General features: G+C 43.2%; 1 protein-coding gene across 1 annotated transcript; it reads left to right on the forward strand.

Annotated features, from left to right (window-relative positions):
- On the forward strand, window positions 1–26,066 carry MFSD11 (major facilitator superfamily domain containing 11). Its single transcript, XM_072111973.1, has 14 exons — window positions 1–326; window positions 2,003–2,160; window positions 5,491–5,546; window positions 6,492–6,599; window positions 6,710–6,789; window positions 7,387–7,483; window positions 7,563–7,621; window positions 9,486–9,633; window positions 9,998–10,038; window positions 10,121–10,186; window positions 17,496–17,621; window positions 17,709–17,883; window positions 18,423–18,558; window positions 22,347–26,066. The coding sequence occupies exons 2-14, from the start codon at window positions 2,065–2,067 to the stop codon at window positions 22,509–22,511; spliced, it is 1,353 nt and encodes a 450-aa protein (XP_071968074.1). The 5' UTR covers window positions 1–326; window positions 2,003–2,064; the 3' UTR covers window positions 22,512–26,066.
- Window positions 26,067–27,128: the final 1,062 nt, after the last annotated feature.

Here is a 27,128-nt window from a genome sequence, read left to right on the forward strand (position 1 = left end):
TTCCTGTCAGCTGATGCCAGGGCTCCCTGGCACGGCAGAGGGTAGAGGTGGGCACGTCACGGGGTTAACCCTCTCATAACCACACCGCTCCTATGTATGAGCACGCACGGCCTATTATCTGTACTAGGGGCAGGTACCGCCTCGGTCACCGCTGGACTTCATTTCCCGGCATCCCCAGCGCGGCTCCACCTCAGTCAGCTGACTCCAGAGCGGAGTGAGGCAGCAGCTGCTGTGTGCACAGTCAGGTGACCGGCACTTGTGTGTTGTCTGCTGCCCGGCAAACTTCTCACACTAATACTGCAGGAAGAGTGTGCGCTGCCAGCAAGGTAAGTGGTGCCCAGGGTGTACCTACCTGCCATACCTGCTAGGAAACTACAACCCCCAGAATGCTTACACAGCACCAGCACTATCCAGGCATGATGGGAGTTGTAGTCCCACGCGCTGTGTAGGGCTACAGGTGGCTCAGTGGGTGCCCAGTATATTGTGTTGTGTATATAGTCTTTGGCTCTCTGCTTGCTGTATTTGTATTTGTCACAGGGTGACATTGTCCGCATATGCACTGTCTTCGTCCGCTTTAAGGAATTTTCCATACATGGCTGTACTGGATGAGTAATAGGACGCTCACATCTAAGCTGACATGTTTGTATTGGAGGAGGATTTGGCATTTTTGGCTCCGCTCGGTGAGGACTGGTGCGGAAGTTTCTACAAACTAATGGGAATAGTGGAGAAAATGGTCTATAACAGGAGGGAGTCTATGGCGCCCCCAGGTTACATGAATTCGATTTCCTATCTTCTATTCACAATCAAACCTGGTATAACCCATTTAAAGGGGTTGTTCAGGTATTGTCTATCACAAAGGTAGCACAGTATCAGCTACTGATTCAACTCTAAAGTGAATTTTACCAACTAACCTACAGTATCAAAAGGAGTAACAATGCCTGGACAGCCCCGTTAAGATTGATTAATAATAGGCATACAGTTTTGTGGCGCGATATCATATATATGACCTGTGTAAACTCTTGCAGGTCATGTTCTTTATTTAGCGCTGCATGGGTAAGAGGTCTGTCATCTACCCACATAAACATATATACATCATGTCCAGGGCATGAAGGTTTGGACATATGGAACTTCACATGCCCAATATGTTTGCACTTGGAGGGGACATAAACAGTTTTCTATATTGAGAACACATGAATGCTTGCCTGAGCCATGCCTGCATGTCTGTGGGAGCTTGAAAGGAATAGCTGTGGTGCTAAACAAGTAGCATACGGCACTGAGGGTGTGTGCACACCTGGGGTTTTGGGCATGCATTTTACCATTTGTTTGGGTGCTTTGAAATAGTTTTTTCTAGAAGTGTCAGCAGCTGCTTAACACTGCTTAGGGTGATGCCACACATGGCGGTTTTAGTCTGTTTTTTAAGCATGAGTTTTCAGTCAGTTTAAAAACGCATCAGTTTTTGACCGTTTTTGTCAGTTTTTTCCCAGTTATCTTTATAGGTAAGCAGCCAAACGCAAGGTAAACTGTCTAAAAACTCATGCCTAAAAACGGACCAAAAACGCCATGGGTGCTATCACCCTTACACTATCAGCAATTAAGAAAATTGCTTTTGAAACAGCTAAAGGCATGGTAACATCTAAAACTCATGCTCAAAACGCCTCATGTGAACTCACTTTGGGTGGTGGGGCTGGACCTGTTCGCATATGCGCTGACATTGAAACGTATGCAATGGTGATTTTCAGCCGGTGATTTGCATTGTTTACATCTGCATTGTTTTCTTGTTACCGTTCGCCTGCATTTCACTAGAAACACATATGCGTGCGGGCAGAGCCCCTCCCCCATGCGTTTGCGTTAATTTTCTAAATACAACGCAAACACAACGTGCCATCCTAAAACTTCCTGCAATTAGCACAAAATAATAACCTATGAGAGCAAATCTCTGCCTATTCTATGTATGTTTTCTGCTTTTATATTGCTTCATACTTCTCTTCTTTCCTTTTCTCAGTTGCTGGCTTTAAGATTTTATCCAGTTTTATTCACTTCCCCAATCCGATAAACCTTGGAAAAATGACTCCGGAGCAGAAGAAATTCCTAAACATCTTCATCCTGGGCTTTGCCTTCATGTTCATGTTCACGGCCTTTCAGACGTGTGGTAATGTAGCGGTAAGTCGGGCCACAATGACTTCATGTATTGTACAATGAGGACGTTGTCCATATATCCACATATTTACCGCTCTGTTTGGAAGCTAAATGTTTGTCCACACCAGTTTAGGGGCAGAAAATTGTTTAAGAAGCTTTCTGGTGCCGGTCAGCGAAGCCATGAAAAGACGTGTCTGTGCTTTGTACAACAGTTCCTTATTGTGCTCTGCTTTCTGACAACATGAGGACTGACACCTATACATGTGCATGCTAGGATTGGCTGAGTGTGCATGTGTATGTAAAGGGGTTGTTTGATTGTTATCCCCTATCCACAGGATGGCGGATAACAATGTGATACACCCTACTGCTCCATTCAATACTAAAGGAGTTTTTAAGATAAGCTATCTTTGGCTGATTTCATAGAAATGAAGGGAGAGGCAGGGCATGCATCCCCATCCTCCTGATTGTTAGGGGTCCCAGGTGCCAGACTCTCACCTATTCAGAAGTCCTGTACTTGGGACAACACCATTAAAGTTTATTATCTCCTATCCACAGGACAATGCATAAGGGTATGATTGCTGTGGGTCCAGCCATTGTGAATCCCAGCTATAACAAGAATGGGGGACCTGCAAACCCATTGAGGGCACGCTCACACGTTGCAATTGTAATCACACGGGAGCTCAATCCGATTGCATGGCTAAACGCATGCGATTGGTAACCATCACCCGGTGTGCTGCATGTACACAATGCAAAACACTAGATGCTGGTTACTGATCACATGCTTTTCGCTGCAAATGCAGCTGTGATTGAGCCAAGCCCCCCCATATGGCGTTTGTATTGCTTTATAAAAGTAATGCAAATGCCACATGTGACTGCACCCTGAGATGTCTGACGCAGAATGATACTGTTCATACTCGATCTGCACTACGTTCACTTCTATTTCTGTAGACATTGTTTGCTGTATAGAAGTAAATTTAGGCATGCGCACCCATGCGGCTCCTGTTCTGTATGTCATGATCACTGTGGCTCCCAGCACTCGGACCACCCTTCTGTGGATCGGGATTAAGTCTGTTTAGTGGTAAAACCCCTTAAACGCTTCCTGGAAAAGCAGACGTACACTTCCCGTTTCCAATGAAAGTTGCCAGACCTCTTAATCCGGATGGCCTAATACACAGGACGCGGTAATTACAATAAGGAAGAGACAGTAGAATTTCCTTGATTTATTCCTTTGTGTTTTCTGTTGCACCAACACAAGCCATAGCATTGTACAAAGTTTAGTAGAATAAATCCAGACTTTTGTCTCAATTCTCATGCAAATAATTGTTACTGTGAAGCCAAAGCACTGCTGCTGCAAGGGTGAGGGTGTGGGTGAAGTGCATTTCACAGATCTGTAAACAGCAGAACGTCTGGCCTAACAGGTTCATCCAGCACCAGCATCTTATTACAGTGTAGGGTATGCTGTGAGATTTACAGTATCTTGCAGCTTTTTGTTGGAACTGGATGTTACTCTAGAGGAGAAAAATTAAAAATCTAAAATTTGTAGATCCCCTGATATTGAGTTGGAAACCAGATCCTATGTTCAGATGCTAGATGTAAAGACTTCCCTATCCAGAATGCTGCTGTACTTTGGTATCAGTACTTCATTCATGGACTGATTCTCCTATCCCTTTTACTGACAAATAATTTCCCCGTCTGCTGTATGTTTCCTTCTTCCTCTCTATATATTCATACACAGCCTGTCTAATCTCTCTATCCTCCCTATAAACTCATACACAACATGTATAATCTCTATATCCTCCTTCCTCCCTATAAACTCATACATAGACTGTGTAATCTCTCTATCAATCTTCTCTCTATATATAGGCAGCTGGTATAATCTCGCCCTCTTACCTCTCTATATATACGCGTACACTGCCTATACTCTATCACTCCTTCCCCTACAACCGCTCTGTGCATGTTCTTTTCCCTATCAGTCTTTGTCCTCTGAATATACCTCTGACTATATGTCCATCTTTTAGAATAATAGTGAATTTGTTAGACCTTGTATAATTGTTGCATTCAGTTAATGCCCCTATGACCCATTTAGAGACTTCCTTTCACCAAGACATCTTGAGGTATGTCAGATGACTCTTGAAGAAGGATCTTGAAGGGGTCATGGGTGCAGCTTCATAATCATGATAGATGCCTCATACACTCAAGATGAGACTATACTAGACACTATACTAGGCCACTCTTGGTTTAATGGAAAATATTAATTTAGAAAGGTCTTATCCATGGTAGAAACAGGATCAGTATTGTGTGTGGCCTCCACGTGCCTGCATTAGGAGAAACCCAGGGCCACCCGCTCCAGCATATGGTCTCACAAGGCGTGTGAGGATCTCATCTCGGTACCTAATGGCAGTCAGGATACCTCTGGTGAGCACATGGTGGGCTGTGCTGCCATCCAGGGAAATGCCACCCCACACCATTACTGAGCCACTGCTAAACCGGTGATGCTGAAGGATGTTGCAGGCAGCAACCAGACTCCTGTCACGTCTGTCACATGTGCTTGATGTGAACCAGCTTTCATCTGTGAAGGGCACCATTGGTGAATTAGCCAATCCTGGTGTTCTCTGGCAAATGCCAAGCGTCCTGCACGGTGTTAGACTGTGAGCACAACCCCCATCGGTGGATGTTGGGACCTCATTACATCCTCATGGAGTCGGTTTCTAACCATTTCTGCAGACACACGCAGATTTGGGGCTGCTGGAGGTCATTTTGCAGGACTTTGGCAGTGCTCCTCCTAGCACAAAGGCGGAATTAGCGGTCCTGCTGCTGGGTTGTTGTCCTCCTAGGCCCCCTCCATGTCTCCTGGTGTACTGGCCTGTCTCCTGGTAGCGTCTCTGGACACTACCAAACAGACACAGCAAACCTTCTGGCCACAGCTCGCATTGATGTGCCACCCTGGATGAGCTGCACTCCCTGTGTGGGTTACCGAAGCGTTTAGGGAGGTCATACAGGCACGTGGAGGCCACACACAATACTGAACCTCATTTGGTCTTGTTTTACAGACATTACATCAAAGTTGGATCAGCCCGTAGTGTGTTTTTCCACTTTAATTTTGCGGGTGACCAAATCCAGGCCTCCATTGGTTAATAAATTTGATTTCCATTGATGAGTTTTTTGTGATTTTGTTGTCAGCAGATTCAACTTTGTACAGAGCAAAGTATTGAATGAGAATATTAAATTCATTCAGATCTTGGATGTGTCATTTAAGTGTTCCCTTTTTTTTTTTAACAGTGTACAAGACATAAGGATCCACATGATATGAACAAGACTGACCTTACATAATGTGTCTTCTGTTCTTCCCTACAGCAAACCGTGATCTCCAGCCTGAATAATACAGAATTTCATGGCAGCGGATATACAAGGTACGAAACTTGAAACCAATACAAAAGTCTTCTCTGTGTGATGGTTTCTTGGTGTAAAGGTCGAGGATATCTCCACTCCGAATATCATGTCACATGTTAAAGGAGCATCAAATATGGAGTGAATGGTAGGAGATGGTTTAAAGGGCATTTCCATCTTAGAATCAATGGAATAGGTCACTTTTAATTGACTGGTAGTGGTGCTGTGATGCAGGACACCTACAGCAGTCACACTATGGAGTGGAAAGTAGGTGCCTCTAACCACATTCCCTTGTGGCCATGACTGGTATTGCAGTTTAGCCAATTTTATAGAACAATGTGGAGCTGTAGAACTAGAGCGATTTATATATAGATTCTAATATAAATATCCTTTAGTGGAATATGGCTGCCCCATTCTTATGTGAATATTAGGGTTTCCAGGAATCAAACAACCACAAATTCTAAATTGATCCATATATCAAGGTAAAATGTAAATAGATTTGCAAGACCCATATAAGTTGGTTATAGGAATGGCCGGACTGCTTTTTCTTGCTTTTTATCCATTTTGGAGATCACATTCTTTTGTGCAAAGAAATGGTAAGTGATCACAATGGATATTGTGGTTTTTAGTTGGTTGTAAACTTGAAGTTACAGTGTTAAAGGGGGTGTCCCACAAAAGAGTTCTTGGTGGGGTGACTGCCCAGCCCCCCATCGATCAGGAGAATGGGGGAGCAATCACTGGTGCAGATGAGCTTCATTCACTTCTATCTGACTTAATGTTCAGTTGCCCTTCTTTGTTTTGTGTTGTCTGTTGTGTTACAGCCCTTTTAATTAGATCATGATCACGATATATATTGAGAACCCTTATAGTGTTTTTCAATAGGACAAGTGCACAAATAACAAACTTATATATTTATATTGCTTGTTCTTCCCGTATAACATCCCGTGTCATGTTGTTCTTCTTTCCAGCATGGCTATTATCTATGGAGTGTTCTCTGCCTCCAATCTTATAGCTCCGTCTGTGGTGGTATTGATCGGTACTCAGTTGTCCATGTTCCTGAGTGGAATATTTTATAGGTAAGTGATATATAATAAAGCACATGTCCGGGGGGGATGTTGTCACTATGGTAACCATTGGCACATAATAGTGTACTACATGTAATATCTGATGGGTTTTCTCTTTGTAGTGCCTATATAGCAATGTTCATCCAGCCGTTCACCTGGTCATTTTACACGTTATCCGTTTTAATTGGAATTGCTGCTGCTGGTGAGTAATCTACATCTTTAAAGAGGACCTTTTTCCTAGGGAACTTAAAGTAACTTTACCATGAAAATAAAGCATCGATAAAGAAGGGGCATTTATTAATACATCCTCCAGGCGTCGTGACCATGGTATTCTTCTTATATTTGTTACTCATGGCCTCATTCTTTCTAAAATCAACTTTTACAATTATGAGTGAAGATGCCCCACATAACGTGGTGGGAGGGGGAACATGCTCGTGCACAGTGTAACAGCATGGGGGAGATCTATCGAAGCACTTCTGGCTGATAAGCATCATTTTAAAAGTTGATTTTAGAAGGAAGGAGGCCATGGATAACAGATATAAGAGGATTACCACAGTTGCGGATAGTCATAGCCTGGATCTATGAGTAAGTGTCCCTGGTTTATCATACTTAAGTTTGATGGTACATTTCTTTTAAGGAGATTTTCCGATCCATAATCGGACAATTTTTTTTTATATGTGATAAATTAATGTTCTTGGTGGATACAAAGGAGAATCCCCACATAAAACTATATTTGTCTGCAAGTTTCTGATTTAAACCAGTTCACTAAATTGACTAAACTTTGTTTATTCCTCCTCAGTTCTCTGGACTGCTCAGGGGACGTGTCTGACGGTGAATTCTGATGACCGGTCCATTGGGAGGAACAGCGGAATCTTCTGGGCACTGTTACAGTTCAGGTTTGTTTCTGATGGATTGACAACATCTCCATATGTCATACAGATGGATTACACTGAATATTTCCCTATTTTCTTGTAGCATGCTGTTCGGAAACCTCTATATCTATGTCGCTTGGAAAGGAGAAGTCACCATATCAGGTGGGTTGTGTCACACAAGACGCTGGTACCCTGTTATATATGTAAAGGGGGAGACTTATCAGTAGTGTCTGAGGTAAAACCGTTCTGGTTGCCCATGGAAACCAATCAGAGCTCAGCTTTAATTTTATACACCGTTGTGGGAAAATGAAAGCTGGGCTCTGATTGGTTGCCATAGGCTACTAGAACAGGTTTCCTCCCCTCTATGGGGGGAAGGGGCCTATATACAGCCAATGTATATACGTCCCCCATAGACGGCAACTGGCACATGGTGCTGTATGGGAGCAGTGCGGCATCGTCCCCTAGCCCGGGAGAAAGATTGGAGATGTCCTATCTTTCCCCGGATTACGGCGCCGTGCACCATATATAGCTACGGAGAGGGGAGGGGGTGAGCAGCGCTCCCTCCTCCTCTCCCGGGCGCCGATGTATGCCCACCATGCTATGGTACAGCGGACACGCGTTCATGTGAATATAGCCTTGGTGTCTAATCCAGTGGGACCTGTGAGAGAGCGTATATCTCTGTGAAGTTACATTTCTTTCCGCTGCATAGACTACATGACGCCTCTTCTGGCTTCGCAAAATTGCCCTTAGTGCTAACTTTTGTTGCCCCAAATGTGGAGTTAAAGTGTTTTTTCCATTTTAGCAGAATTATTTGATTTGTATGATTTTGGTGGTGGGAATTGAAGAACAGCTATACTTACCCTTCTAGGTGGTACCTCTGGACCACCCACTATCCAACCACTCCTCATCGGGGGTTGTCCAGTTACAACAAGTTATTCTTTATCCACAGGATAGGGGATAACTTGCTGATTGATAGGGGGTCCACAAATCCCTTGTACCCCAGGAGTCTCTTGTACCCCTAATAAATGGAGCCGCAAGTCAGACATGCAGGCTGCTGCTCCATTCCTTGTCTATGACACTGACAAAAATTGACGACTACCGGGGATCCCACCTATTGTTAGAGATGAATAGAGCAGCAGTTGCATTTGTTCATTTGGGGTACAATAGACCCCTGTTCTATGGATAAAGGAAAACTCTAATTTTGACTTTGGTGGCCAACACCTTTTAATGATAACACATTCATTCACATGTGACGTCTGCACCATTTGCTGGCACCACCTTTCATTGCATGTGAAATTATTACCGACAGCTATGGGAGTTGGGTTGTCACCGTGGGAGCTAAGGACCCTCTGGAGGGAAATGTTTAGTGTTTTCTTCACTTTCCACCCAAATGCTTTCCCTTCAACATTCACACCTGGTGCATTTGCCTTGGCAGCGTATTGTAAAGCGGTGTATTTAGTCCATGAGGTATATGGTATTTAGAGTAAGCGTACACGGCCTCTTGGGGGATACCAAGTCCCCAAATGAGGTTTCTTTGGGTGTAATCTTAATGCAGCCGAATGTAGGTATCAGCAGAGCACTATAGGGCCGATACTTTTGCCGTTGGAATTTGTGGTCAACCAGACAACCTGCAAATCCATCAAAGTAATTCCCGGAGGTCATTCCGATGAAACGTTTAAAAATTCCTGATTTATCCGGTGTGAGCTTTTGCTTTGTTAATGATCAGGTAGTGGTCACTTTATTATCTGGCTCTATTCACACTTACATGAAATGCAAATCGCTAAGTCCCATTGTAAGTCAGTGGTATACATAGAATACAATGCAAGGCGGATCGCGATTCATTTGTCAATATTTGTAAAAACAGAAGTTGTGACACCCCCTCCTCCCATGTATTTAGAGGCTCTCTTCTAACATTTTTGAGGCATCAATTTCTATATATTTGTGCGCACCCCATATTTTTAGAAGTAAGAACCATGTCTATGTCTGTGCCTATCCACATTGTACTTTTTTGCCCTTTTGTATGTAGAAAGGGACCGGAGGACGGTTTTTATCGCTCTGACTGTCATCAGCTTGGTCGGGACTGTGCTGTTCTTTCTGATACGGACGCCAAAGCCAACTGTATCGCAGCTGAATGAGGAGGACGATGGAAGTTCAGACGTGGTGGACGGGAGCGCGTGAGTGTATTATTACTTTTTTACCCTCAATGGGGCTGTCCAGGATTCTATATTGATGGCCTATCCTCAATATCTGATTGATGGGGGGACTCAGACTGATCCACACTGAACAGATCACAGAGCTGTAAGCAGATGTCCTCTGTACAGTGGTCAGGCGTTGTAAGTGCAAGCACTTTAATGCCGGCTGAGCTTGCAGTACCTTAGTATGGCCACTATATAGTGGACAGACATCTGCTTCCGGGTCTGGTAGAAAAGTGACCAAAACGGTGGCCAGGAGGCATATCATTTGTTGTCTCATATTGGATGTACAAATAGTTGAAATATCTTCTAAGACATGATTTTATTTTCTTTTTCACCTCCACAGTTCATCACAAAGCTACACAAGTAAAGCTCTGGACGCCTTCAGTAAGTTTCTACAGACCCTGCGGACTGTATCTTAATCTCATCCATGTTCTCATATTCGTCATTTCTAATGTTCTTGTTGCAGCAAAGTCTTTGAGGTTATCCATAACCAAAGAAATGTTGCTGCTGAGCGTATCAATGGCGTATACAGGTAACAACATGGCCGCTACTCTACAACACTGAACCCATACACCATATTATACTGTATAAGATTTATTTGGTAATCTGGACTAATGAAGAAATAATCTACATTCCTTCGTTCTAAGGGCGCCACATGTGGCTGCGTCTGGTATTGAAGCTCATTCACAGTCTTCATTCTTGACTAAAATGATATATGCAGGGAATAGCTGAAAGCACTACTATTACATTATTTAACAAATCTTCTTTTTTTTTCTGGCACTTATTGGGAATAGCAGCTCTGCATCCCAGATTGCAAGATTGAAAAACTCCATATTTACTTTACTCAAACTGATCATCCCTACTATTTCCAACACTTGCAGTTCCAAGGCTGCAGGGGGCAGTGTGTGCACATTTTTCCTTATTTCAGGACATGGATGGAATACAATAATAAATCTTTATTTTTATAGCGCCACCTTATTCCGCAGCGCTGTAAGTGACATGGCGTGTATATAGCTAAAACATTACTGAGCAATAACATAATTAGGAATGAGGGACCTGCTGGGAGGAGCTTATTATCTGAGGAATTCAATACCTTTTACCTTGCTATGTGGTACCGTACACATGGGCCAGAATGATCTTAAAATCTACAGAATGTCAATTTCCTACTCTATAGATTCAGATGATGTCTCTTTCTCATGTGATGTGATGAGATCTTCTGCAGAATATAAGAATGCTCTGATACTTGGATTGCACACAAATTTTTCTCCCAATTTAATTGCAGACTGAGTTCAGCAATCTTATAGGGGCTTGTCCATGAAATAAAATTCTCAAATTTCAGTCCACTAGACCAGTGATGGCGAACCTTTTAGAGCCTGAGTGCCCAAACTTCAACCAAAAGCCACTTATATTGCAAAGTGCCAGCGCTGCAATTTAAGCAGTAATTTATTTCTCCTTGTTCTTTGATAATTTTCAATCGTTCAGCCTCCTAAAGACACCAATGCAGTTGAAAGGAGGAGGGAAAATTCGCCTATAGTTGTAGGAAGATTCTGCAGGAAGATTCTTTGAGTTCTGTCTGGTGAACTTCATGCTGGGGTGATGGCCTGGGTGCCCACAGAAAGGGCTCCGAGTGCTACCTCTGGCACCAGTGCCATAGGTTGCCACCACTGCCCTAGTGATATTTGCACAATAAAGGTCATTTTCGACCCCCTTACATTTACAATTTTACTCAGTTTTATTGCTGTTTTAGCTCCTATTACTCAAAATCCCAGGGTGTGGGTGGGGGACTCTCTAAGCAGACACTTCCTCTGTGCTATAAAATGCTGTGTGCTTACATTATCAGGGTCCATTTTTTAGAAAAATAGAGATGAGACAGATTAGAGATGATGAGATGCATATACCACAAAATGACATCCCAGCTCTGCTATATTGCACACAGTCAGCTCTGCTTTATAGAGTAAGTGTCTGCACACTGCTTGCCAGCAGGAAGTTCTTGTGCCTGAGCTGGTCTTGTAATGCAGGGGGAGGGGCAGGAGGCAGAGAGCACTGCATAGTGCAGACAGGAGAAGCTATAACAGTGAATTAGAGAATGTGTTATTTTGTTATCCTGAATATATTTCATAATCTTGTCTTCCTGGCAAAGGAACCTGTCACCAGGAGACCCATTTTAGTATCCCTCCCCAGCTGCCATAGAGCATAGTGCATACACTGCCAAAGAGTTTTTGTATAAAAAAAAAAAAATGAAAAAAATGTGTTTCTAGTACCTTTCAATGCCATGTCCTTTGTGACTAGGCCATTCATCGCCAGGGGGTGACTATAGAGGAGCTGTTCCCCTCCCCTAGCCTTGGGGAAACGTGTGTCCTTTTCTAATATATAAAACGCACATCACCCGGCTTAGTGGCGCCCTTTGCAGTATCCCCCCCCCACTGTGGACGTCATCAAGCAATTTTCAGCCCGCTGTCATCAACTCTCGCTTCATCTGCGAATGTCTGGCCGCACATGTCGCAGATTCCCTGCGGAATTTACACACAGATTTTGGTGCGGAAACTCAGCAGCGTAATACAGTAGCGTTATAGTGAATGTGATTTTGAAAAGTATTGATAGGATAGAGTTTAACGAGCTGATCACTGAGGGTCCTACTGTTGGGACCCCCAACAATCCGGAAAACAGGTCTCCTATCCTCACTAATGGGTGTAGAGGCAGGACATGGCTACATTCTGTAGCTTCATTCAATACTATGAGATATATCAGACATTGGTGAACACAGCGCTCGGGTATCTTGGCCTCCCTCATAGACAATGCATGAGAGTGCTGGAGATACCTGAGCGCTGCTATCTCTTATTTGCAACACTCTCATTGAATAGAGTATTGAATAGAGATGAAGGTTATATGCTCATCTTTCACTGCCCCAATCAGAACCTGTACTCCTGATCGGTGGAGGTCCTAGCAGTCGGACCCTCACAATCGCCGCATGATATGGGATAACTTCAAATATTGATGCAACCTCTTTTATATAAGTGAATGGAGAGTGGTGAATGTGCGCCTATTTCTCTCTCATTGTAACCAGAAAGACTTTTATAGGGACATCACAATCTTGGAATGATCTGTAAAGCGCTACGGAATTTTATGGCGCTATAAAAATAAATATTATCATTATTTAGGTTAGAATCTGTAACAGAAACTCACAGAGCCTCCAACACATGTTACCCTTGATGATATTGAGGTTATCTTTGAATGTTTGGGCTGTGGATGTAGTTTGCCTCTAGAACTTGTTAGTAGCATCATTGTTACATGGTTATTTGTGATCCGTGGTGCGTTTGCCATGTTTCTATGATGCGGTCCGGTTGCTGTGTGGTTAATGTACCCTGCAATCTATGTGATATATACAGTAGCTAATTTCTAATGATTGCTGTATGTGGGTGGATGGAAAGCGTTCTGTTAGTTTACACAATGGCTTCTGTTTCCTTCTATGACAAAGACAATGGCGCAGAAGCAGCGAGCGCTTTTGCTCATCCAATTTGATTTGATGTTGTGACATTTTAGTGCGTACACCGCTGAGCCGCACAGTTGCCGGAGCCGCTTTCCTCTTCCTCTATAGCAATATAACTTAATAAAGCTGAAAATCTCCTCGTACGTGAACAATTATCTGGAGGTTAAAGGCTTGGTATATGGAAATGTCATTTTTTCCCTGCAGTTCTTCTTCTCTGCAGACTTCATGCCCCGGTTTTTGCTGTTATGGTATATATTTAAATTCAAATAACTTCTATTATCTAACATACACAAGTAAGAAGATTAGATTGTGCCACCTACCTCTGTCACGTCATTGCAGGGGGACTAGCTCTCAGCACCATAGCTAAGCTTTGTATTGTGTAGATGGCTGACTATATGTTATAGTTACCTGGCTGACTGTCTCTCTCTCGACTGGCTCTTGACTTACTTCTTTTTCTTTTAAGTGTCCTGCTAGGGCCAATACCTAACCCTTTCTGCAGCTACATTTTTTCCATTTCAGTATGTCTGCATTTATCCATCAATTTGTCAAAATTAGCGCAGTGGAGAGTGAAGCCCCCACTAAGACTAATGCACCAGCCCGCTTAGCTGCGCTCTCTCGCTTGCGCTCGTTTTGATAAATCCCCCGTATAGTGTTATTGTTTTCACGTCGCCTCCTTTCATGCCGCCTGAATATAAATCCCTGCTGGCCCCGCGCTGGAGGTAATGGTATGTGAATGCCTCTCTTGTATGTCTGCATTTACACCAGGACTTTTATCTTTGTGTAACATCGGAGTGAGAGAAAACCAGGGACGCGCTGTACAATTACTTTTTAATTCTCTTTTCTTTCCTGCAAATAATTGCAGAGGAGAAAGTCGCAGCAGGAGGCGAGTTATTGATTATCGCCACCTACAGGGCGGACGCCGCCATCAAAGTGGCTTCGCTAACATCTTAAAAATCTGTAGAGATTGTAACCGGCAAGCCATGTAAAGATCAGCTCGCTGCGAAAGGAGCATCGGGGACTGCGGACGAGTTCTCACGTCTTGATGGTTACCTGCGAGGTTGTGTTAGGTGTCAGCAATAACCTTTATCATAGGACAGGCGGCTAACAAGATATGTAATGCAGCAGACAGGGGCCAGGAGGCTAATAGACAAAACGGCGCTGCCCATGGAACGGGAAGGCAGGCGCCTCTGCGCTAGACGGTCATCTTCACAATCCATTACTCGCTGCTTATAACGAGGAGGCAGATTACAAGGAAGACGATCTGACATGTTCTCGCCTCCGGAAGCGTCTTATACCCGCAGACTAATAGTTTCTATCACGTTTGCTCGCTGCACTTTTCCGACGAGTTGTCTTGTGTGTGTTAACTGTAAATGCAGCACATGACGCCTTCTATAGGTGTGAATGTGGGTCTGTAATTACTACAGTGATAAATGGCAATTTCCTCCATGTAGACAACCAGACAGAACACAAGAGCAGGGAGACAGATCGCTCACATTACTATAATAGTTTTATATCATCCTGCAGTCACTTATTGATGCGTGGACAGAGGGGAGGAGGGACTGGGGGTAGCTTATGGGGATGAGGGACAGCCATGCCGCTAAAGGGATGAAAAATGGCATATGGGGGGGGGTTGTTAAAGGTTTTCAAAGTGCCAACATGGCAATTTAACCCCTTAAGGACGCAGGGTTTTTCCGCACATTTCTTGCTCTCCAACTTCAAAAATCCATAACTTTGTGTGAGGGCTTATTTTGTGCGTAACAAATTTTACTTTCCCGTAATGTTATTTATTTTAACATGCCGTGTACTGCGAAGCTGAAAAAAAATTCCAAATGTGGAAAAATTGAAAAAAACCCGCACGTGACGTCACGTTCTTGTGGGCTCAGTTTTTACGACTTTCACTCTTCGCTCCAAATAACACGCCTACTTTATTCTTTGGTTCGGTGCGATCGCGGTGATACCGAATTTATACAGGTTTTATTGTGTTTTAATACATTTTCAAAAATTAAACGAATGTGTACAAAAAAGAAAAAAATTTTTTTGCCATCTTCTGAAGCTAATAACTTTTTCATACTTTGGCGCACGGAGATGTGTGAGGTGTCATTTTTTGCGAAATGAGGCGACGTTTTCATTGCTACCATTTTGAGGACATTTTGATCATTTTTTATTTCATTTTTTATGTGATTTAAAAAGGTGTAAAAGTCGCATTTCGGACATTTGGGCGCCATTTTCCGTCTCGGAGGTCACTGACGCCCATAACAGTTTTTATATTTTGATAGATCGGGCATTTTGGGACGCGGCGATACCTAATATGTCTGTGATTTTTACTGTTCATTATGTTTTATATCAGTTCTAGGGAAAGGGGGGTGATTTGAATTTTTAATATTTTATTAATTTTTTTTATTTTTTAAACTTTTTTTTTCTTTTTTTTTCCACTATTTCTTAGACCATCTAGGGTACATTAACCCTAGATAGTCAGATTGTTCCTACCATATACTGCAATACTTCTGTATTGCAATATATGGCATTTTTGCAGGTCATTCATTACAATGAGCCACTGGCTCATTGTAACGAACCTGCATAAGCCATGTAGCCTCGTGTCAAAAGAAGACCCGAGGCTACCATGGCAACCGTCTTTTAAACGCCGCCGGCGACTTTGCCGGCGGCGTTGAGTGGGTTAATAGCCGCCATCGGTGCAAGCACCGACCGCGGTTATTAGCGGTGGGGGTTTTGTGCAAAATGCAAAAACCCCCACCTTTGTATGAAGAGGACTCAGCCCGTGAGCCCTCTTCATACATCCCTTATACCTCTGCGCCGTAGAGCTACGGCGCAGAGTGTTAAGGGGTTAAGTAATAACTTATTGCTTACTGCTTTGTCATAGATTTCAATCGTACTGGTGTCCTAAGGACATCAATACAGTAGAAAGAGGAGAAATTTAGATTATTGTAGCGTCCCTCCAGGGTCCGCTATAAAGGAAGAATGCAGGGCCTGTGGCAGGAGCTCAAATTATTATCCAGCACTGTCCGCCGCTTCTCACTTCTCCTGCAGTCCCAGGCAGCCAAGGATGTGTTGCTTTAAAATAGTACTGAGTGCACAATGTCCTGTTTGGTCTGGGATTGAAGGAGGAGGCCATGGGTCCTGTCTTATGAACTCTATGTTGAGGACCTGGGTGCCCGCAGAGAGAGCTCTGAATGCCACCTCTGGCTCGCCACCACTGATATAGGGTCTAGGGCAGTGATGGAGGGACTGCCAGGCAGATAGTTGGGCGGAGGAAAAGGCTGTTCCAGGGTCAACATCTGCAAAGAGTATGTATGTTCTCTCCGTGTTTGTGTGGGTTTCCTCTGGGTCCTCCTGTTTCCTCCCACACTCCAAAACATACTGGTAGGTTTATTAGATTGTGAGCCCCATGTGGACAGGGACATATTTGGCAAACTCTGTGTAGCACTGCGTAATCTGTGTGCGCTATATAAATAAAGAATTATTATTATTAAAGGCTGGAGACTAGCGGGACTAGCATGAATAGGGTTGGGTAGGAAAGGTGGATAAATAGGAGGGACAGGTGGGGTTGGGTGGAGACAGGCGGGCAGCTCGAGGGATATACAGATGGATAGGGGAGCAGTGGGTGAATGGAGCAGCAGCCGGAATAGAAGAGAGATCACCTCCCACCTTTTGGGCTGGAGGGACTGGCAGGCATACAGTGGGCGATGTGACTGTTCTGTGGCTAGAGGGATAAGATAGGGGGTTGAAGGGACAATTTTATATTGCAATGGCAACAAGGATTATCAATAAAGCTTCATTACAGACATCTTACAGCTGATCAGTGCAGTCTGGGACTATAGTAACATCCAGAGAGCTTCACCTGAGGTCACAGTGGGCAGAGAGGTCTGTCTGTAACTAGGGGTCGTCTGTAAGTCAGGTGTCCTTAAGTAGGGGACAACGTGTTTACAGATAATAAAACCGCTGGATAAAGGGGCAGCCGGATTAATAGATGGAGGATAGGAAACAGATTAGAAGCGAAGTCGGCGTACAGATGGCCCGCTATCTGTATGGGGAGGGTGGTTGAAGGAGGGAGGGCACAGGTGGATGGATACAGGGATAGAGGGCAGATTGATGGGAACTTTATGGAGAGATCCAGAACCTTCCGTTGTTTCCTCAGAATTTTCTTTATACCGTATTTGGCACAGTGTGAGGCCAGGCTGGGAGGGACTCCTTAGTTCTACCATTTTGGGTGTAGATATAACTTTTCTACATAGGTAGAGATAATTTATGCTTTTATATTTTATTTGTCACATTTTCAACATTTTTATATTTTTCTTATGTCGTTGACTCATTCTATCCTTGTCTCTCACCGTTTCAGGTTTTGAGCTCACCTTTTACTCGGGTGTGTATGGCACATGTATAGGAGCCATCAACTCCTTTGGAGCCGATGCCAAGAGCCTCATTGGACTATCAGGGATTTTTGTCGGACTTGGAGAAGTCTTAGGTTGGTTCTTTTATGTCTTGTATGATTTCATAATGATATTGCTGTCTGCACTCCATATTTTATTCCACATTTTCCCATTATTTCTAGGTGGAGCCGTCTTTGGATTGCTCAGTAAGAACAGTCGTTTTGGAAGGAATCCTGTGTTCCTCCTGGGCCTTGTGGTTCATTTCTTGGCTTTTTATTTGATATTCCTCAGCGTTCCAAATGATGCACCTGTTGCCTCCGGTGATGGGACGGACAGCCGCGCTTTTGTAGATCCAAGGTATTTGACAGCAATCTCTACACATGGCGGGTGTCTGCTGCATTATGATCAGACACCCCCTCCAGTGCTGGTCAAACATGACAGTGTATCATAAGCACTGCCATCTTCAATGGGGGGGGGGGGGGGACCTAAAAATTTTAGATCTGCCCATTTTTGCCTTATCTACACATACAAATTTGAACAAAAAGTGATCAGTCCCAAAAATGATTTTAATGATAACTTCTGCTATTCCCGCAAAAAATAAATGACCTCTTCCAGTGCTCTGTGCACTATGACTATGGAGTGTAGCACTATCATGCAGCCAGCAGGGGTCACCATTTCACTTTCCTGAGAATTATTAGGGGCTCCTAGACCATGACAACACAGGACCTGAATCCTAAACAACTATGACTATGAACATTCCGTAATCCTAGCCAGAACCTGTAACAAAGCTATAAAAGCCCCAAACTGAGCAAAATGTAACTACAATATCATAAGTACGATTCTTATCGTACTATGAATGAGGGGGATGTGTAATCCTGACTCTTGTCTTCTTCCAGCAAAGCCCTGGCCGTCTTCTGCAGCTTTCTGCTGGGCTTAGGAGACAGCTGCTTCAACACCCAGCTCCTCAGCATCCTGGGCACCCTATACGCAGATGACAGTGCACCGGCCTTCGCCATCTTCAAATTTGTGCAGGTAAAAAATAGTGAAGAATTTGCAATATTTGTCATAGTTATATGTGATAAAGAAGGCAGGGAGCTCCTATCAGCTGGTTCGACCTTCCAAAACTGCAGGTAACGGTAGGGGACGTTCACATGTGTTATAATCCGCGAGAATGTCTAAAAATGGACTTATGGTCCATGACATTGGGGGGGGAAGGGGTGTCCTCACACTGCTGTGCTGTGAGATCTCTGCATTGAGTTCTCTACATCCCCCCCATCCATTCTGCAAGGTGTTGCCAACAGGTCGAATGCTTTATTGGTCATAAAGAGGAAATGCTGTAGTTGGGATATAAATTACATTTTTCACAGTCCTGCTGCTACTAACAACATGTGCATCTCTTCGCAGCTGCTACACATCGCTTTTTTTTGGTCAAAACTGCTGTCAGATAATGCGTGTTATTTTTTTTTTTCTATGCCATCTTTTAAGGGGGGGCATCACCAGATTTTACCCCATTAAACCAACAGCCTCCCCCGATGAAATGTCATTTCTAGAATTCCCTATTTTATATGAAATCTTGTTGAATTACCTAAAAAAAAAAAAATCTCCTCTAAAGTCATGTGACACTGAGCTGAGAAGAGTCAGATGTTGCCTAAGATGAGGCTACATCACGTCAGCCACCTCTATGAGCCACCTCTATGAGCCACCTCTATGAGCCACCTCTATGAGCCACCTCTATGAGCCACCTCTATGAGCCACCTCTATGAGCCACCTCTATGAGCCACCTCTATGAGCCACCTCTATGAGCCACCTCTATGAGCCACCTCTATGTTCTATAGCACCTAGATGGGTGTTGTCATATTAAAGAAAAGATCTTTCGCATCATATAAAGATTCTGGTTCTGTAATCTACAGAACCAGAGATACAGAATGTTTAATGACTTTGATGGAAATGCAAGCTGCAGATAAATTTCCACCATTTTTGTTACAGTCTGTATCTCCAGTTCTGCAGATCATTGTCTTTCAGATGGATCAGAATTGCGGCTCTATGAAGATACTTATCTTTAATATGACTATGTTTCTAGGTGCTATAGAACCAAAGATAGAGGCGTTTGAAGTGATATTACTACTGCAACCTCTAAACTTGACTCATCTCAGGCAAAATATGACTCTTCTCAGCTCCTTTTTAAATGACTTTGAGGAGATTTTTTTTTTTTTTTTTAATAGGTAAAGAGGGAATTCTAGAAAGCACATTTCATCCCCTACCCGAGAGAGCAAGTAGTTTAACCCCTAGGCGCACCACGACGTTATACTACGTCCCCGGGGCTAGATGCTTAGCGCACCGGGACGTAGTATAACGTCTAGCTTCTGGGACCGGCTCACGAACGGAGCCGGTACCAGAAGCAGCGGCTGTCAGCTGTCTATCACAGCTGACACCGCGCTGTAACACCCGCGATCGGAGCCGGCTCCGATCGTGGGTGTTAACCCCTTACACGCCGTGGTCAAGCATGACCGCGGCGTGTAAGGGTGTTCCTGCTGTGGATCGGATCCCCCGTGCCGCTTACCGGGGGATCCGATCCTCTTCCGGGCAGCTCCGAGGACTGGCATGTGCCCCGGAGCAGTGTATTGAACTTAAACCAGTGATCAGAGCATCACTGGTTTAAGTTCAAGTATGTATAAGTAAAAAAAAATGCAAAAACAGTTAACACTACACATTATAATAAATAAAAAATAAATACATAAAATATAAGCCCCTAAAATGTCACTTTCCCATAAAAAACTTAATAAAGTATAAAAAACATAAAAACACAAAAAAAACCTGCATATTTGGTATTGCCGCGTCCATAACAATCTGCATAATAAAACAGAATTGTTACTGGACCCGCACGGTAAACGCCGGAGGAAAAAAACGCAAAAAACGTTCCGAAAAAAGATAATTTTTAATTAATACCCTATAAAAAATGCTCTAAAAAGTGATTTTAAAAATTTTATGCACTCTAAAATAAGCCCACTAAAAAGAACAACTGTTCTCGCAAAAAATAAGCCCCTAACCAGATTTGTCAGCCAAAAAATAAAAAAGTTATGCATATGAAAAGATGGTGATGCTAAAATGAATAAGATTTTCTCCAAATTAGTTTTTATTCAGTACAATTGAATAAAATACACAAAACCCCCACATATTTGGTATCCCTGCGTCCGTAACAATCTGCATAATAAAACAGAATCGTTATTAGATCCGCAAAGTGAACCCCGTAAAAAACAACCTAAAAAAACTCTCTCTGAAAAAGATGATTTTTTATTAATGCCCTTTAAAAATGCTCTAAAAAAAGTGATTTTAAAAAGTTACGCAATCTAAAATAAGACCACTAAAAAGAGCTATATCATTCTTGCAAAAAATAAGCCCTTAAACAGATTTGTGAGGTGAAAAATAAAAAAGTTATGCATATGAAAGACGGTGATGCTAAAATTAACAACAATTTTGCCAAATTACTTTTTATTCAGTAAAAATGGTAAAAAATAAAAAATATATATAAATGAAGTATTTTCATAATCGTGGCGACCCAAAGAATAAAAATAATATACTATTTTTATGGTATGGTTAACGGCCAAATAAAAAACACATAAAAATTTTCCTAAAAATTGATGATTTTCATTTCCTCCACCAACAAAGAGTTAATTAAATCTCACCAATTAGCTGTAGATGCCCCAAAATTACCTACCAGAAAAGTGCATCTCATGTGGCAAAAGAAATAAGCCCCTATAGGTCCTCAATAAAAAAAGAAAAAAATTATAGCCTGTACAATGTGACATAGCAAATCTGCTCTGGATGGCGCCTCCTTCCCTCCTATGCCCGGCCGTGCGCCCATACAGCAGGTTACCACCACATATGGGGTATCCGTGTACTCGGGAGAAATTGGGTATCAAACTTTGTGGAGCCTTTTTTAATTTAATCCATTTTAAATGTTTAATTTTCCACCCAAAATGAGTGTATTGTGAAAAAATATTACAATTTGCAGACTGCACCTCCATTTTGTTTTAACCCCTATAAAACACGTAAAGGGTTAACAAACTTCTTAAAAGTAGTTTTTCATACGTTGAGGGGTGTAGTTTCCACAATGGGGTAATTTACGAGTCTCGCTATTATTTAGGCCTCTCAGTGTCAATTAGAAGTTGATCAGGTCCATCTAAGTACGGGTTTTGGCGATTTTACAAAAAATGTGAAAAATGGCACCCAAATTCTGAGCCTCATAACATTCTAGTAAAATATGTGGAATCTTAAAAAACCATGCCAACATAAAGCAGACATTTGGGAAATGTAAGTTATGAATTTATTTGGGTGCTATGACTGTCTGCATCAAAAGTAGAGAATTTAGAACGTTGAAAATAAAGAATTTTTCAAAATTTTTGCCAAATTTTGTTTTTTTTCATAACTAAACGCAAAAGATTTCATCCAAATTTTTAAACTAATTTGAAGTACAATGTGTCACGAGAAAACAATCTCAAAATCCCCTGGATATCTCATAGCGTTCCCAAGCTATAACCACTTATAGTGACACAGGTCAGATTTGAAGAATGGGGCCGCGTCCTTAAGGCCAAAATAGGCTGTGTCCCCTAGGGGTTAATGGGGTTAAAGCTGTAGTGTCTAGTTTGCTGGTGATGAGCAATCATCCTTGTGTGTCACGTTATGAACTCTGTAATCAGCAAGTTGCCTTCTTATTCCGCTTCTTGTGTTTCCGCTAATGATTTTTACCTCTGCAGTGTTTCCAGGCCATTTTTTTTTTTTTTTTTTTGTCTAATCCACTCTTCTTGTCCTCTTCGTTTCAGTCCATCAGCGCAGCGGTCGCCTTCTTCTACAGTAACTACCTCCTCCTGCAGTGGCAGCTGTTAATCATGGTGATATTCGGATTCTTCGGCACCATCTCCTTCTTCTTTGTGGAATGGGGGGTTGTCAGCTTGGATCCTCAGGAGACTCGCTATGGCAGCATTTGATCACGCCAATCACACAGCTGCTGGTTCACAAGGTGCCAGGACCAACGTCTCGGATCGGAACCATGAGATCTGCGCCGGTCGCAGGGCATTCCCCCCCCGGAGCCTGTCTGTGTCCATTGTGTAAATTTTTGGGACAACTTGGACCACAATGCACTTTGTTTAGGGAGAAAAAAAAGCAAAACAACCCTTGCCCTGTGGCAGTGCTGGTTAGACATTGGCAGGACAATAGCTGCTAAATTCCTTGGCCCAATCTCTCCTCCGCTCATTACTGCTGCATGACAATTAGAGGATCTGGAAGTTTCGCCAGACACGGAGATTACGATCCTCCACCCGCCAAATGCCATTCACTTCTTCACACTCCCGGCGCTTTACGTTGTGACATTTTTTTAAGGATATTTTTGTTGTTTTTAAGAAATGAATATGGGTTTGTTTTGTTTAAGGGTTTATTATAATTCACTAGCGACAAGTATCAACCTCGGATGGTTGGTATTGTGTTTGTACTGTGCCAAATCTGCACTCCCGGCGTCTCACCTCAAAGGGAAAGTCACTCCTTAATTGTGCTCCTGCCGAGAAGTAAAACAAATTCCCTGACTATGTACCTATAGCGAGTGTAGATGTGTCTCATATAGGCCTCGGAGCCGGCCATGTATCATAGCAGATCAGGGTAAATAGGTCCATCAAGCATAACCTATAACCCTACAGTGTTAATCCGTAGGCCCATGGTATTATCCCTGACTCAAAAGAATGCAGTTCCCAAATTTTATTTTTGTTCCAAAGGCCCCTAATTGAACATGTACAAAGTATCCTCCTGCGGTAGAGACTTCTATAGTCTTGCTGCTCTTACAGAAAAGAATCCCTGTCTATTAAATCTGTTTGAACTCGGAATCTGAGACGGCGCCATATTCTGTTTAGTGGCTGAACTGAGTCAATGCAGCTTAGTTCACATTTAAATGAATGGGAGCTGATATGTAGTAACCTGGTCTGACCACTTCACCAAGAATGGCGCCATCTGCTTCTTGTTCCAATCAGAACAGCTGATTTATGGGGGTATGGGACCACCACGTATGTGATTTTAGGGACTATTTTATGAATATGCCGATCATAGTTTTTAGTCAGGGACTGCACTACTGAGACCCGTGTCAACACTGGTTATTAAATCATAATGCTGTTTATGTATTTGGCACAGAAGATGATATCTGAGGACCTATAAATACCAGTGGCATTTCTTATGTAGAGCTTCTTAAAGGAAATGTATCAAAATCAAGCATGCTGTAGCTTCACAGGCTGTTACACTGCGCACTCCCACTGTGTGAGATTAAAGCAGTGGGGGAAAGGGGGATACATGCGCCCCAGGGCTTTTCTGAATCATTAGCATCATTTTAAAAGTTAATTTTATAAGGAAGAAAACCACGGATAAGAAATATAAGAAGATTACCACAGTTATGGCCCCTTTCACTCCAGGAAAGTTCTGTGCATGTTTTTAACGCCCAGAACTTACGTTACGCTCTGACCCATTGTACGCAGTTGGTTTTGGTAGATATGCATTTGTTTTTCACTATGCTCTACTTTTTGCTAGTCACACTCTTAAAAATGTAACATACAAGTCTATGGAGACGCGTCAAAAACGTATCACACGCTAAGACACGTGCAAGTACAATGCAATGTTTACGCGTGTTGTCTGTTGCTATTGTCTTGTAGTCATTTGTGTGCACTCAGGTCTTTATAACTGCAGATATTGGGGGTCATTTACTAAGAAAGTTGGAAACTTCACTAAAAGTGCTCTGTATAACACTGGGTGCGACCAATTCATTAAGAATGTGCACCAGAAATCATGAATCTGTGGCTTCCCTGCATTGGCCCCGACAGAGTTCACCAACTTTTTTGTGGTTCACCTTTAACATACGGCGTGCGACTTTGCATGTTAAAGGAAACCTACCATTTGGTTTCATGCATTATGAACCATACATACCTTGAGAATGCTGTAGCTACACTAATACAGGATAATATCTTGGTTAATCCCTGAAGTGAGTGGTTTTGCTGAAAAAAAAAAAATAAAATTATAACATTCAGGACCTTGGAAAAGCTGGGTTGCCTGCTTACTGCAGTACCTAAAAACATTACACAGAGCTTCCTAAACTTTCCAGACAGGACTAATCAACCTTAGGTGGGGGCACACAGCAGCTGGGGGATGGTGCAGTGATTGATTACTTCTGCCTGTCAGTGATTACATCATTCTCCTGAGCAGTGTAAGGGTGCAGCCATAAGTTCAGTTTTTCAGATGCAATTTTTGAAGCCAAAAGGAGGTGTGGGTCATAATGGGTGGGGACATGTCATTAAGAAATGCTCCTCCTCCTCCCTTTTTTTTTTTTTTTTTTTTACTCCACTCCTGGTTTTGGCATTGTAAACTGCATCTGAAAAACTGAACGTGTGGTTGCACCCTCAGGGCGCGTTCACCTGATGCGTTGCGGTTTTTGATGCATTTTCGCAAAGACTTCATCCTTGATCACATGTTAAGGTTACATAATGCAATGCAACCTTAGCATGTGAACAAGACTGAAGCCTTTGCAATGTGTCAAAAACGCATCATGTGAATGCGACCTCAGAGAAGTGCTGAGGCAGGCAAAGGAGCGACAGAGACTCATTATCCTGAATTTTATAATAGTTTTTTTCAGCAAAAGGTTTAGGCCGCAGTCACACGTACCGCTAGACGTCCGTTCATAACGCGGCTTAACAATCGCATGCGTTTCCCTGGAAACGCACGTGCGTTCGGGCTGAGGACCTCCCCCTGCGCGCTAGCGGCGCGTTATGGCGGACGCCTAGCGGTACGTGTGACCGCGGCCATAGGGGTTAAACAAGATATGTCTCTGCATCAGTGTAGCTACAGCATTCTCAAGGTATGTTTGCTTCGTAGTGCATCAAATCAAATGGTAAATTTTCTTTCAATACGGCGCACAGTCCGGCTGAGTACCGGAACGCGCCCTAATTTGTGTTGCAATGAGGCTAGGACAGCTGCACCACAAAAGGGTCGGGTGTGACACAATAGAGGCGCGGACACTTCTTGAATACCTGTGCAAGCAGTTTTCGTCTAAAGGAATGTGAAAAACCGGTGCAAAGCCCTTAGTAAATGTGCCCCAGTGTCTTTTTCTCTCCATTCGGGATGCAATGTGGTGGAGTCTGTGTTTCCGTTGTTGCGCACAGCTGAGCTGTGTGTGTTCCCAGGCTCTGGTGGTCAGTGACATGTTGATGATGATGAAGTGTCTCCTGTTCTGCAGAGGTTTCATGATGCCCTCCAGGCGGTTACAATATTTTGTCTCGTCCGTGTTCCTTCCTTGAGGTGATAGTTGTGAAGGCCGCAGCGGATCCATAGCGCTGCTTATCTCCTATCTGTGCCACGGGCAAAATCTAAAAACAAAACAAAAATCTCCACACCGGAGGACATTAATGTTCACGCTGAAGCCGTGATCTGGAGGATGTGACAGGGACTATTAAAACCATTGACAGATGAATCTGGCGTTTTGTCACGATTGGAAAAAAATTAAAACCTATTTTTATTTACGGTGAAGTAAAGTTTTGTCTTCTGTAACCTCTCGGCGGAGATCATTTACTCAGCGCGGTAAGATGCCCTCTTCACCAGCGCCACAACAACGGCGGCTCATTAAACCTTGAAGGGTCCTTGGCGGCATGAAAATGAAGATAATTGACATCAGTTTTACGGGAGTGGAGGGATTTTACACATCTATGGCTCCCTGCATGCGAATGTGTGGTGTTCTCGGGGGCGGTGATCAGCGGATCCGTGGTCCGGTTTTGCGGTCCATGTGTTTCTCCGCTGTATTTCCGCAACGAAGCTCCATTTGTCATACGTTTTTGTAGATCCACAAAAGATCGGAAGCCTGGCGAATGATGTCACTAGCTTGTCCCAATTTCTTGAACAGTCACATGATTGTTTCCACAAATATGGTCCTCAGGCGGATGAGACCCGTGTGGCGTCCGTATTATTCACGTTCCTATAGAATTCTATGGGAAGTATAGCACTTGCGTTTTCTACATCCTCCACACAGATCAGCGTAAAAATTAGGCTGTATTAACACTGATGTGTGCCCGCAGTACCGTAGCACGGTACATGTCCTATCTTTTCACAGGGTACGGAACGATACGGTGCTGCACTTGTGTTGCACAGTACCACTCCCGTTGTGCGCCCATTGCCGGCTATGGGGGACGTATATAGTCTCCAATACGGCAGTGTGAATGCAGCCTTAGGTCCATTAAAATGCATGTTTACCTTTTTTTGAAAAAAAAAAAAATTCCCTCACATAAAAATCACGCTTTTCTTTTCTTTTTTTAACATCATTCATGTCAATGGAACTGAAACTATTTTACTAAAATCGACAAAAATCCTCAGTTTGAACAAACCCATAAATTCTACTCCCCATGGCACTGCCAGCCTCATGTTGGCACCACCAATAGGGGATGGTGGCCTCATACTAGCTACCCGTCCGATGAATCTGATCAGTGGGGGTACTTAAAATAAAAAACCTACCACTTGGGATAGGGCTTATAAGCAGAGCATGCCGTGCAGCAGCTCAGGGTGAGCTGGTGCCGGCGCAAATCTCCGTTATG

The sequence above is a fragment of the Engystomops pustulosus genome, chromosome 6 (assembly GCF_040894005.1).
Source record: "Engystomops pustulosus chromosome 6, aEngPut4.maternal, whole genome shotgun sequence".
In the NCBI taxonomy this organism is placed as follows: Eukaryota; Metazoa; Chordata; class Amphibia; order Anura; family Leptodactylidae; genus Engystomops; species Engystomops pustulosus.